General features: G+C 42.3%; 1 protein-coding gene across 5 annotated transcripts in view; it reads right to left on the bottom strand.

The window, feature by feature from the left end:
* FCSK (fucose kinase) overlaps nucleotides 1–13,970 on the bottom strand; it is an 86,200-nt gene extending 72,230 nt beyond the window's left edge. For 3 of the 5 annotated variants that reach the window (XR_013624922.1, XM_068130329.2, XM_078786487.1), the window contains exons 1-11: nucleotides 13,932–13,970; nucleotides 4,813–4,891; nucleotides 4,631–4,707; nucleotides 4,294–4,470; nucleotides 3,917–4,061; nucleotides 2,844–2,995; nucleotides 1,641–1,691; nucleotides 1,402–1,527; nucleotides 1,215–1,287; nucleotides 726–823; nucleotides 500–580 (exon numbers count right to left, since the gene is read on the bottom strand). Coding sequence is in view for 2 of the 5 variants with exons in the window: in XM_068130329.2 (XP_067986430.2) it covers nucleotides 500–580; nucleotides 726–823; nucleotides 1,215–1,287; nucleotides 1,402–1,527; nucleotides 1,641–1,691; nucleotides 2,844–2,995; nucleotides 3,917–4,031 (696 nt within the window). In the remaining 3 variants the exon portion in view is untranslated. The other 2 variants (XR_013624923.1, XR_013624924.1) reach the window with 2 other exon arrangements.
* Between the last annotated feature and the right edge of the window lie 845 nt (nucleotides 13,971–14,815).

The raw sequence follows: 14,815 nt of genomic DNA, 5'->3' as shown, positions 1-14,815 counted from the left end.
GTATATATATATATATATATATGCAGTCACGTGAAAAAGTAAGTACACCCCATGTAAAGTTTTGACTTTTTCAACATACAGCTATTTGATCTTCATTTCAACAATATTGATAGATAAAGGTGATATAATATAACAAATATCATGAAACATTTACATTTTGTGGTCCATTGTATAATTTAAATAAACATAAATGCAAATTTCGCATGAGGAAAAAGTAAAAAAAAAGTAAGTAGTCACACACACACACCACACCACACCACACACACACACACACACACACACACACACACACACACACACACACACACACACACACACACACACACACACACACACACACACACACACACACACACACACACACACACACACACACACACAGTCATTGTGGTTCTTCTTTAGGGGCTCTGATGAGTTATCATCACCATTGTAATTATCTACAACCAGTTTACCTACCATAGTTTGAGCACAAAAAAACAAGAGCAGAAAAATTACTCACCAGTGGAAGTTTTCCATCTGGCAAACGACACCTGTCCATGTCTGCAGCAGTACCTTTATAGATAATATCCAGGACCCTATTCTGTTGCATACGGACAAAGGAAAAGCAAAATAGATGTTGCAGTAAAAGGAAATAAAAGGCAAAATTCATTAACCAAATGATCTGTGGCATTCATTTTTCATTGTGATTCGTTCATTTTTAATGTCGTTACAGATAAGCAACTTACCTCATTATCTGCATGGTACAAACCATGGTGCTGCGCGTACTCGGCAGAGGCTGGGACAGCCAGCACTTGCACTCCTTCTGAGCCTTCCCAAGAAAACTCTAAACCAACAGGATGGATTTGCTAAGGAAATACAATGAAGCTCAATACAAGAATAACCTGTATGTACATATGAGCAATCTATCCCACCAAGCATGTATTTCATCGATTTCCTTTCAAACCATTATTTATCCCCAAAATATTTTGTGGACAACGAATTTGAAATCCCATTACGTGTTAGATACTAGCCCTTCTTCCACCCCCAACAACTTTCGAGGAGATTTTAAAGTAACTTAATGATGTGCAACAGGGAATTTGCAAAGCATTTTTGGGGTTTAAGCTTCAAGTTCATCTTTCAAAGTCAAAGCCATCATGCAGTCATCTTTCTGCAGTCTCAAAGTCACCTGTCACCATCTACCATCCAACCCTTCCTATTGAAGCTCCAATACGTACCAATGTCAGGAGGGATAGATAGAAGCATATCTGTGCTGCACACCCATACTCCAGGAGGACTGCCTGAAGCCAACTGAAAGAGCAAGGAGAAACATTGCACAAGTTATAATGTGGTGGAAAATTTAGATACGAGGGGATGTGAAGGTACATAAAAGAGAAGTGGAAATTCATTGCTGAGGCTCCTTACCTGGTAGGTTAAGGTGTGATGGAGATGGTCCAAATTACATATGAGGTGCTGTGTTTCATGTGATGGCCGACGTAAAGGGAGGCATGTAAATGGGCGGCCGAGCACTTCAAACGGGTAATCTCGTCCCTACAAGATAGCGCAAAGCACATCCATACATACTGAAATGCACATCTCTTCATTACATTCAAAATTGTATTAACTGCAGCGAATAGAAAGGGGAAACATTGTCACTGACTAACCGTGTGGAAGATTAGGATGTGGGCAGATGCGAGTATATCAGGAGACACAACCTGTGCAATGTCAGAACATACGACACAGTAACATACCAACATATAACGCACTGCAAAACAACCACATTACCGTCAGCAATCATTAAATGAACAAATCAAATCACCATTTTGAACTTAATAAATGACATATTTGAACATACCACAAAAATTCATGGTGGCTGTTATGCAAATGCTTGGTCAAAATACCATATCTTGTCCTCAAAATATGCTTCTCCGACCGAGAGCAATGTGTTTTTGGTTAACATTCAGGAACAAACAGCATACAGTAGTTCCACAACCACACTCGGTGGTGTAATGGTTGGAGCGTCCGCTCTGAGTCCGGGTTGTCAGCGGTTCGAACCCCGGTCGAGTCATACCAAAGACGTGCGCTTTCCGTGCTCGATTCTCAGCATTTAAAAAGGATAGAGTACAGTATAAACAAACAATCATAGGATGGCAACCATAGCACAGGCTTTGATGGGCCAATGGCTTTCTCTAGTGTTGAAGTTATTTGAAAGGGAGCATACAGGTAGTGGACAAAAAAACGGAAACACCAATGTAAAGTCACTTAATAGGACATTAGGCCACCACATGTGGTCGGTACAGCCTGTAGGGGCTGTGGCATAGAGTCCACCAGAGTCTGGAATTCCGCAGGAGGGATGCGGCACCATTCTTCCACAAGAAAGTCATTCAAATCACACCTGATTGATGGAAGTGGAAAACGCTGTCTCAGGCGTTGTTCCAGAATATCCCATAAATGCTCGATTGGGTTCATATCTAGTGACTGAGAAGGCTGTGACATATGGATAACATCAGTGTCATATGCTCATCAAAACATTGGACGGCCACACATGCTTTGTGGATGGGGGAATTGGGGGAATTGGGGGGGTGGGGGGGGGAAGGAGGTCGCTTCTTGCAGCGGAATTGGGGGGGGGGCGGGGTCTCTTCTTGCAGCCATGCTTGTCATAATTATAGGAAATCAGACATGTGCAGCATTTTTATATATGACCCGAAGCATGCTGGTATGTTATTTGCTGAATTAATACTTGGGCCACGCCTGTGTAGAAACCGTTGCTTGGTGTCCCTCATTTACCCAGGTGCTTAGATATTTTTTGTCCACTACCACCTATATGTTGTTCTATTCAATTATATTATTATTGCATATATGTCTACCGTGTGTCCAGCAAGCACGCTCAGGTGTTCAGCAGTGACAAGCAGTGCATTCAGAGTGGCACCCCCACTGCCCACTCCTCCCGGCGGGTCTTCGACAGCCAGTATCAGTGCAGATGCGGGGATAGCACCTGCCTCCTGTCTCTCCTCCAGTTCTAGGGAACAATTCAATAAGATGGCATTAAAGAGCATTGCTTGGGCACATCAGAATCAAACGAAATAACTTCAGAATTTGACATATCCAATCAAATATTATGAACCCTATGACAATTATTATTATATTTACACTATTTGATTTAGGGGGGGGGGGGGGGTTGTCTCTTCTTACAGCCATGCTAGTCATAATTATGACTGGCAAGGCTGTGGCATCAAAAAGGTGGAAGTTTTGAAGTACTACATGAAAAAAACATAGTTATTGAATTGAGAAGTATTTTTAAAAAAACACCTTTAGAGGCCATTTTTCCCCGCAAGCGGGGGTTGGCCTTTTTCGGGGACCGTGGTTGTTGTTGTTTTTTGGTCCCCTTTTTGAAGCAATGTTTTACAGCCTTACAGCCGGATGCCCTTCCTGCCGCCAACCCTTTTTTGTCGGCTTTTTATGACAAACAGGGAATTACCAGTGAACTGGTACTCAATTAGCCGACCTCGGAAGGATGACAGGCTGAGTCAACCCCCCTGGCGTTAATTCAGCGATCGACCGGGATTCGAACCCAGGATCCTAGGATCCTAAGCTGGCACCCTAGCCGCTAGCCCAACACCAGGCTAATTGAGAAGTATAACTGATAATAATAGGTGCACTTCCAGCAGAGGTTACTACATCGTAAAGCACATCACCTTTGATGGTGACATCAAGCTGGCCATTCACTATTCCATCTACAATGTGGATCTGAAGTGATTTGGTTTCATGTCCAAGTAATGCTAGCAGATGGGTCCCCAGCTTAACGTCCATCTGAGGGACAGGGTGCTCATTGATGTAATACCCTGCCTGTGAAGCACCAGCCTGCTCGTTTAAAATCAGGTCAAAGGCAAGTGCGATACGTCTGCACCATCATATCGGGTAATGTGACAGGTAAACATACCCTTTTGATAGATCTCCACATTTTCTTTTCTATGGCAGGTGAGTACAATGGCTGTCCAATCCACCCCTGTCCTCTTTTCCACCTTCTCATTCATCTTCCACCTTTTTGATGCCATTCTTGCATCACTCCTCAATGTTGTGTTCACCTGCAGAGAGTGTCATAAGCTTCCATGTGCTACAAGATTCAAAGCAAGCAGTTCCTATGATGTAAGCATATTTACACAAATGCGAAGGCCTTACACATAAACAACAACAACAGGCATTTTAAGGCCATTTTCCCTGCTAGAGCGGAGGTTAGCCTTGTGAAGGCCTTACACATAAGAAGAGAAAAATTAGCAACCATCATTTTAAATGCGTAAGATTACACATGTAACAAACCTGGGTTAAACCGAGATCAATGTTTCATGACATGGTTGCCTTTCAATCAAATGAAGTGCAAGTGGATTCCTTTCTTTGTTTTTTCCAAGTTAAGAAATACAAGAAAATCCTGTTTCTCAACCCCATCGCAACATTCCGAAAAACTCCTGGAAAAACGCCACAAACACTTTGTGACAGCTGAAAAAGCAAGTACAGCGAGGGAAATCAGCAAGTCGGCAATAATTGTTCTTGGTTGTTGGAATAATGAAATTTTGAAAGGCACCAAATTATGATGCAAGAAAGACATCGAACAAAAACATTCTTCACGTATACCCAAACTCGACTAAACTATGTATACCTCATCTGGCCTTAAATCTTCATTCTTCAAGATGATCACAAGTCCCTTTGTTGAAAGGCATTTTTGGCTGCACACATCTGGAAAACAAGGATCTGAAGAGCGAGTTTGGTAAGATAAATAAATAAACAAACTTTTAACTTCAGTTGATATTTCATCCAGGCAAGTCTAAAATTTGTCCTCACCTGCAAAACTGTCATCCTTTTCTCTTATCCATACGATCACCTCCCTTTGTCAATTCAATGTTCTTCCCTCCATGATGACCTGCAGACATAAACAATGTTCAAGCGAAATTAAATATCAGGTTTGGTGATCGACACTAGCTTTCATAAGGAAGACTTGTTCTTCACTCTACGTCAGGTTGCTTGTTTTCTACAAACTTAGTCAATCACTAAAACCTTTTATATTTTGCTTTATTACCTTGATATCTGCAAAAAAAAGAAGAAATTGTAAAGGGAATTAAAACAAGTAGAGCTACATTCAAAGTACACCGCCCCATGACAAATAAATAAAAACATATCCTCCAGCACACAACGGTGCCCGGCAGTGCCGCAGTGCAGCACATGAATTTCGGATTTGGTAGAGAGCGTTGTATAATAATTGATTGATTAATTGATCAATTGCATAATTAAAATAAATAAAGAATAATCATAAAATAATTAATTTCTTAATCAATTGGCTAATCAAAGGAAGGAGCAAAACGCTCCTCCCTTTATATAAGGGATCGTTTCTCTGAATGCAGCTTTAACGTGGGGACTGAAAATACGTTTCTCGGCTTCTATTGAACAAAATTAGCTGCAAATTTCAGAAGTAAATGCTTTGTGCATCGAGGTAATATGTTCCAAATTTCAGCAACGTCCGTTTATGCATTCTTGAGTTTTATTTACAAAACCCTCAAAATCACGTTGGTGGTCTGTCCGTCCGTCCATCCATCCATCCACCCAAAATGTGTTGGTGCTCATATCTCAAGGGCTATACATTGTAACGAGCTGAAACTTGGAATATACATCGGCCAATAGGTCTAGTTAATGGCTTTTGAAACAAATAGTTTATTGCTTTGAGATGCGAGCCGAGATCCGAGTTACGAGCTTTCGCCACCCGGTCACGTGGTTATCTTGCCGTTCAAGTACGTATCTCTGTCGTATAGCGCTGCATTTTTTTTTTTCGCATTTTGGTTATTTCGAGTTCACGCCGCCAGGTGGGTTCTGGTCACGTGGTTATCTTGCCGTTCAAGTACAGTACGTATCTCTGTCGTATAGCGATGCATTTTAGTTTTCGCATTTTGGTTATTTCGAGTTTACGCCGCCAGGTAGGTTCTGGTCACGTGGTTATCTTGCCGTTCAAGTACAGTACGTATCTCTGTCGTATAGCGATGCATTTTAGTTTTCGCATTTTGGTTATTTCGGAAAATTTCATGTTCATGTCGAACATTTCATGTTCATGTTCATGTTTTCATGTTCATGCCATGCCAGGCCACAACTTGTTCAGAGTGCCGGCGATAGCTCGCCTTCTCTTTGTGGAAAACACGGTGAGATCCTTAACATCCAACAACTAATGGGACGCAAACGGGGCGCCCAGTTTAGCGGTACACACATTGATGAATCACCCTGCCTGTGATTCACCCATGACAGGTTATAGCTGGGTCGGGATTCAAACCCAGGCTGGACAGTTTAGACTTTAGAGTCAAGTGTGCGTACCTCCAGTCCAGGCCATCCTGCCAACTTGTATGCTGCATACAGGTGAAATATAAAGCGCGAGATATTTTTATATATACTGTATATTTAAAAAAAAATTGGTGTGGTTTTTGGCGGGCTGGAACGGATTAATAGCATTTCAATGCATTTCAATGGGGAAATTTGATTTGAGATACGAGCAATTTGAGTTACGAGCTCGGTCACGGAACGAATTAAACTCGTAAGTCAAGGTTCCACTGTATATATATATATATATATATATATATATATATATATATATATATATATATATATATATATATATATATTACTGTGTTCAAAAAGTATCCGACCTTTATTTTTCGTGCGTAAAAAACAAGACGCTAGGGAGGCGTTGATTGGTGCACGTATGTAGGCGATCCTAATGCGCACGCGTGAATTTTTTCCCACCTGCAGAAGCTGTCATTCGACGGCAGACCGCCGATGAGCGAGGACATGTAAGTGAGCGCCGTCGGATTTTCGTTTTTGACAAAATGACGGAAAAACCTGAACAACGCTACTGCATCAAATTTTGTGTAAAGCTTGGCGATTCCCAAGTGGAAACGATCCGCAAGATTCAACACCGTTCATTCCATTATGAAGGAGGATTTGGGCTTCAGGAGAATCTCAGCGAAGTTCGTACCAAAGCTGCTAACGATTGAGCAGAAGCAACTCCATTTGGAGATCGCACAGGACATGCTGGAGACTGTGAACAGCGATCCCAGCTTCCTCAACACAGTGATCACTGGCGATGAGTCCTGGGTTTATGGGTACGACCCAGAAACCATGTTACAGTTTTGATGCAAGTTTGATGAAACACAAAATTTGATGCAGTAGCGTTGTTCAAGTTTTTCCGTCATTCTGTCAAAAACGAAAATCCGACGGCGTTCACTTACATGTCCTCACTCATCGGCGGTCTGCCGTCGAATGACAGCTTCTGCAGGTGGGAAAAAATTCACGCGTGCGCATTAGGATCGCCTACATACGTGCACCAATCAACGCCTCCCTAGCTTCTTGTTTTTTACGCACAAAAAATAAAGGTCGGATACATTTTGAACACACTACGTATATATATATATATATATATATATATATATATATATATATATATACACACACACTTTATAACTCTTCAAAATATTATTACCCAAATCTAATATGCTGGATTAATGGCCTAATGGATAAGGCGTCAGACTCCCAAGCTGGGGAGGAGTGTAGGTTCAAGTCCCATCTGGGTTGAATCATTTTTTGTTCTTCTTACTTCATGGTCTTTTATATCGTCTTGAATAATCAAAGGGAGGCGCAAAGCGCTCCTCCCTTTATATGGGATAGTTTCTCTGTATGCAACTTTAACATGGGGACTGAAAATTTGTTTCTCGGCTTCTACTGGTATATTATATATACATATATACACACTTTATATCACTTTAAAACATTTTTTTTTAATTCCAATGTGCTGGCCCAATGGCCTAATGGATAAATAAGGCATCATTTGTATGTCATCAATAAGGCATCATTTGTATGTCATCAATAAGGCATCATCATAATTGTATGTTTTATGTGTCTGTGCATGTTTTCATGTTCAATGTGTTCGTTCTTACACAAGCCTCGATTCTGTATACAAAAAAAAAATTAAAAAAATCTGACTCCCAACCGGGGGATTGCGAGTTCGAATCCTGTCTGGGTTGAATATTTTTCTTCATCTTACTTTTTCAAGTCTTTTATATCGTTTTCAATAAAGTCTTGTACAATGAACAAAGGCATTTAGTTCGTATTTAAAATGCATCTTGGGAAAAATGCCTGGGGGGTAGAAAAGGCCCCTTTATATATGGTATGTGGCAAAGTATAGAAAAGAAAGGACATTCAAAAAAAAAAATCTCGTGTGCATGCTGGACTACCCTTGTGTTCTTAGGAGGAACCAAGTAATGCTCTCAAAAAGTTAATATAAAGGGGCGCCCTACATCTGGCAAATAAAATACATTTACTTCTTCATGCATCTGTAAGAATCAAATTGGCACCACGTGGTGAAGCCAACAACAAAGCTTGATTGGCTTAATATTTCTCTCTTTGTAGTTAAGTGAGGTTAAAGTTACGTTAGGATGACCGAAAATATGCCCTAGGAATGCATCCCCCCATTATAACATTACGTCCATGGGATTATCTTGTATGCTTAACATCGTTTTGCTTAACATTGCACTTTCTAGGAACAAATCCACGATTTTAAGTGGGAATTTGTTGTATTGTGTTTAAAATTAACAATTATACAGTATATTTCAGAAAATATCACACTTGGCAAAAAAAAATTCATTCATGCAATTCAATGTCCGAAACCATTGATAAGTCTATTCCGAGTAAAAGTCGAGGCCTGGCCTTCCAGGAAAAAGTATTGACATATATGCCCCAAAAAATGGTACTTTTAATAATGTTTGGGATGGGGATAGAAGGTGGGAGTGGGAGCTGCATTGGCTGTGGGTGCCATTACAAGTCCATATTTTATTTGGTGGCAGGGCCACAAGATATATTTTCTAAATTTTTGCATCTATTGGTAAAAGGAGAAGTGCGTGTGCGTGTCTGTGTTTGTGTGTGCGTGTCTGTGTTTGTGTGTGCGTGTATTTGTGTGTGTGTGCGTGTATGCATGTGTATCTGTGTGTCATTGGTTGTTATCTCCATTTGCGGGTATCAGGAGGTGGAACAGAATCCCCCCAGGACCCAAAGCATCCATCTTCGCTGCGGTAACGGGTCACGGTTCATAGACCAACTTTTTCAGAGTTTTGCTCCAAGGGAATAATCACTGAACCCGGGATTGCCTCCAGTTGGAGTTCATTTGTGGTAATATTCCTGGGGATGTTTTTTAAATCTCAGTGAGGTTCTTCTTTATCATTCCTGTTGCTCCAATTATCACTGGTACAATTTGGATGCTCTTCAGCTTCCAAGATCTCTTGACCTCATTTTTGAGGTCCTGGTATTTGGTGATTTTCTTGATTTCTATATTCTTTAGGCCAAAATCGGTGGGTACTGATATCTCAATCATCAATGCTGTCTTTTCCATTTTGTTCCTGAGTACAATGTCCCGATTCAATGCTTTGTTTTCTATGTTTATGCTCAATTGAATCATCAGGTCGTACATGAGCATGACATACTCATTTTCAATGATTGCCCTTGGTTTGTGTTTGCATGAGTTTTCTGGTACTGGGATGTTTCAATGAATCACTTTGCATACTTTGTTGTGCTGTTGTGTGTGAAGTTGTTCTGATAATGGTTTTTGCATCCCAAGAGCATGTGTGTATGTGTGTGTGTGTGTGTGTGTGTGTGTGTGTGTGTGTGTGTGTGTGTATGTGTGTGTGTGTGTGTGTGTGTGTGTGTGTGTGTGTGTGTGTGTGTGTGTGTGTGCGCACGTGTTGTATGTGTATGTGTGTGCCTGTGTGTGCATGCATATGTGTGTGTGTGTGTGTGTGTGTGTGTGTGTGTGTGTGTGTGTGTGTGTGTGTGTGTGTATGTGTGCACGTGTTGTATGTGTGTGCACGTGTGTGTATGTGTACGTGTATGTATGTGTGGGTGTGTGCACGTTTGTGTATGTGTGCGAGTGTGTGTGAGTGTATGTGTGTGTATGTGTGTGTGTGTGTATGTGTGCGCACGTGTGTGTGTATGTGTGCGCGTGTGTGTATGTGTGCGCGTGTGTGTATGTGTGTGTATGTGTGCGCGTGTGTGTATGTGTGCGCGTGTGTGTGTGTGCACACGTGTGTGTGTGGGTGTGTGCAGGTGTGTATGTGTGGGTGTGTGCATGTGTGTACACGTGAGATATCCACTGTTGTGGCTCCCCATATATGACAGGAAATGGTATGAACTCGACAACTCTCATCCACGGATATTTATGATATTGCTGTATTTCCGTGAGTCCGATTTGCATTTGGGGACACAATTGTGGTTAACCATCTTGAATTGGTCATTTCATACATCTAAATGCTGAAAAATAATTTTAAAAAGACGATTTGAATTACAGATTCTTGCCAGCAATGGTGGCCATGACTTGGGATCGTCAATCCAAACATTTGTTATCAGTGGTTCTCAAACTTTTTTGGACTACCGCCCCCTTCTGCCCTCTTGGACCGGCCCAATGCCCCCCTTGTCCTATCGTTCGTGGTCGGACACCCAGAATTTATGTAGATAGGAAGCAAAAATAACAGAAGCCAAATATTTTCTGAATAATATTTTACTTTACGTTTTATTTTATTTTGCATGACTTACAATGTTTCAGCAGAACAGGTCCAGGTGAGGGAAACTGGGAATCTGTTATCACAGGCCCAAACACAGTTAGTGTGAAGGGTGGGCCTGGTGACTCGCTGCGAGATTACGAACGTCTGGCTCCATCTCGGTGAGGTAGAGACGCAGATCGCCCCTCTTGGTAATGTCAAGGCGGTTTCGATACTTGGTCAGCAGCACCATCACGGCGCTGACCCCTCTTTCAACGAGGTATGATGTGGGGAACGCCATCAGCAGCAGTTCTGCCTCTGTCCACATTGCGGGGTATTCGCCCCGCTCCAGAATCCAGAATTTGCCGTATTCATGCTGCGAGAATCTTGCCTTCGCCTCATCATCATTGTGGAGGTTGATAATTTCGTCCTGTAATTCACGCTTCACATCTGGAATGTCACATTTGAATGGGTTTATCACCCATGCTGGCACCGACAGTTCTAGCATGTCTCTGAAACGCTGCTCCATATCTCCACGAATCTTCTCAAGGTGATTGCAATAAACGAGCAGCTCTTCATCAGAAACAGCAGTTTCCTTTGCCAACCGGGGAAAGTGGTACATATCTCTGCGGCCGAGGGTTTCCCTGTGCAGAGTCGCTTTGGTTACGAACGCGCCAATCACTTTCTTTGCTTTAATCAGCGTCATATGGTCACCCTGGAGTTGTTTGTTGACATCATTCAGTATACTGAATATGTCCGTGAGGTAAGCCACATCATGCTCAATCGCATTCACTTTCTCCGATAGCTCCGTATCAATTTCCGACAGAAACTCGACCACTGTTGAGAAGAGGGCATGGAAACGGGTCAAATAAGCGCCTTTGGACAATCATCGAACTTCGGTATGCAACAGGAGCCGTTCGAATGCCTCATCGTTCTCCTGGCAAAGCTGACGAAACAGCCGATCATGCAGAGACGACACCTTGATTTTATTCACTGCTTTGATTACTGTTTGGAGTGATGTATGAAGTCTGGTGCTGAGAGCTTTTGCTACAAGATGCTGGCGGTGCACGACACAGTGAATGGCGAACACGGACGGTACCTGGTTCTTCAGAAGCGCAATAAAACCACGCTGGCGGCCAACCATCACTGGTGCCCCGTCCGTCGCGCAAGCGAGAATGTTCTCCATCGGTATGTTCTTATCAGTAAAGTACTTCTCCAACGTTTGGAAGATGGAAGAACCCTTCGTATCGGTCTGGAGAGAGCGGGCAAACAACATTTCTTCCACCATTTCCTGATCACGGATGAAGCGAAAGTAGCAGAGTAACAGAGCTTCACTGTCACGCAAAGTGGACTCATCCAGCTGGATGGCGAAGTGTGCGCTTCCCAGCTCACTACACCGCTTATCTTCTACATCCGATGACATTTCATCAATCCGCCTGGCCACGGAATCATTGCTGAGCGCAATCGACGAGAGAACTGGATTCGGATCCTGGCCCATAACGGTTTTTATCACTTCCCCAACAGCTGGTTTGATCAACTGTTCGCCGATTGAATACGGTTTTCCAGATCTGGCGATGAGCAACGACAGCTTATACGACGCTTCCAGTCCTTTATCCACGAGCTTTTGGCTGGCTTTGAACATCGTCGTTACCGTGGATCGCTTCTCAAATTTCTCTTTCAGCGATTGGAAATAGCTGACCTCTGCGCGGGCCTCATCACTGTGCTTTTTACTCAGGTGCTCGCTCAGTCGAGATGGTTTCATTGCTTCATTGGACAGCGTGATACCACACAACAAACACATCGGTAACTGTTTGTTCGTCGGAGATGGAATGAATCCATACTTGATGTATTCAACGGAATACTGACGACACTTTTTCTTTGAGGCCGACATCTTGAAGCCGACCGGACGTGAAGCTTTTTTGAATAACGAAATCAACACGCCAAAATGTCGAAAGACTAACACCAGCACTAACACTGACTGTTCATACCTTGCCCAATGTCTGTGCTGGCCAGACCAGGCTGTAAAGTTGAACCGGGCACGTTGAATAGTCCAGCACGAATAGAGTGTATTATATCCCGCATAAAAAGATTCTTGCAAGCCGATTGGTTGAAATGGCACCACGTGACAAAAATTAGTGTTGTACTATTGGCCGCATTGGCGGCCAATAGTATTTCGCTGGTGTCATACACTATCATGTTTGTTGTGTGAGCATGTATGGACAAGAAAATACCTACGGCTACACGACATCAGCGAATATGTGATCATAAAAACCATGCGAAGGGGGAAAGAATGTGGTCGTTGATTGGATGGCCAATTTGTCGAATGGCGACGGGTAACCTGTTCAGACTGCAGGAAGCCCAATGAGCGCTCCAAATCGCCGCTGCTCCTCTAAATCGCCAGTGCCCCCCAAATCATTGCCAGCGCCCCCCTGCCGCCCGTGGACTCTCGAGCGCCCCCTGAAACTGAAAGTTCCCAGCGCCCACTGGGGGTGGGGGGGCGGTAGGGACCACTTTGAGAACCTATATGTTAGATGATTACAAGGATACTTTTCTGGCCCAATCACATTCAATTACACCTCATAACGATGTTCGTCATCGTGGCTACGATTTTCCAGGTAACTGAACGATATTTTAGGCGGACGAGACAACATCAATTACGAACAGCATCTCAAAAAGCAACGGCATTTGAATCATTGCTAAAGAGTTGGTTTCACCGCGCTAAAATGGCGGCGGCAGTCGCTGACTCAAAGTAACCCAAAATTGCGTCCACCTTTTGAAAATGATACAGGTATACTGTATCATCTCCATCCCTTTTGAGATCACACAAAATCATTTCACAAAATTTCAACGTAAAATAACTTCCGTCTTTGACTTTAAAAAGCCATTTGCCGTTGTTAAATTTACTGTCGTTCCAAAGTTAAACTTAAAGGTTGTTTAAAATGTCGATCAGAAAACGCAGATCTACTTCATTGTCAGATCTACGAAGCTCTATATAAACTATAATCGTTTGTAGCTATTTAGCGTCTCATTTAGTTAACTTGAAAAATCCTATCAACTTTACAAATAACTTACTTACATACTAACTTGCATATTCCATTCAGATCGAATCTCACTGGCATAATGCAAGATCACGATGCTCAAAAATGTCTCAGCTCGACGCAGTGCAAGATGGCGACCGCGCAACGACGATATTTCCACCAATAAGTATTAAACAGCAGCTACGCCACCCCTAATTACCGCGCAAAGAAAACAACCCTTTATATAGACTTCAACATGGATATAACACTACCTGAGGCGAAATATTTACCAGTACCACGTAAATCGTATACAGCACCAGTTGCACGAACGACAACGGCAAAATACCGAATACAGTAAAGGATATTAAACTCAGTCCAGCAATACCTTCAATGCGGAAATACAGTTACAGTTACAGTTGTTGTTGTTGTTGTTGTTGTTGCTGTTGTTGTTCGTGCTGTAATATCAATGCAAAGGTATCTAAAAAATAATTTATGCTGAATAGTAAAGACGCTATTTCCCAGTATAATTTATACCATTAAGTCACTATGTCTTATTTATCATGTAATCGGGTTTAATAAAAATTAAAACACGTCGTCAACCCTCCATGTTTACACGACTTCATACGACACATCCGGCTCACGGATCCTCCAAACAACAGGGTGTTGTTTCAAGTTAAATATATAAATCTGAATTCTGTGTGGATCCCCAACACCAAAAAATAATTTACCAAATTTCGGAAAGAAAAATACAGTTTTAAATTTATTCCATTGATTATAAACCACAGACGTATTGCAACAACCACAACACCGCGGGCCGTGTATAATGCCGAGCGCTGATTGGTTGAGCGATGCAACGTGGGTGCTGCTTGATGTTATAGCAACGGCGGACCTCGTCTCTATAGCAACGGATTGAGGTTGAAGGCCTTGGTCAGGTGAGAGTGTGGCGCGTCATAACTCAGATACGCTGTACCATATATATATCATGTATAAATACTGTGCTGCAATTATAATTTAGAACTAGTAAGAATGTTTATTTGCCGAGTTCATTAAGTGCTTTACCATATTTAACAATGCTATACGTTTGTTGCCCATCGATTTGTGTTATGTAACACTAAGTTATCATACCTCCGCCATCGAAGTTGGATGTAGGTTATGTTTTCACCCCTGTGTGTCTGTTTGTGAGCAGGATATCTGAAAAAGTTAAAGATTGATTCGGACGAAACTGGGTGGACTGCTTGGGTGTGTGACAAGGACAAATCGATTCGATGT

Source organism: Myxine glutinosa, chromosome 11 (genome assembly GCF_964187855.1).
Source record: "Myxine glutinosa chromosome 11, kmMyxGlut1.1, whole genome shotgun sequence".
Classification (NCBI taxonomy): domain Eukaryota; kingdom Metazoa; phylum Chordata; class Myxini; order Myxiniformes; family Myxinidae; genus Myxine; species Myxine glutinosa.
The sequence above is the reverse complement of the archived record's forward strand: the minus strand, read 5'-3'. Positions and strand labels throughout refer to the sequence as shown.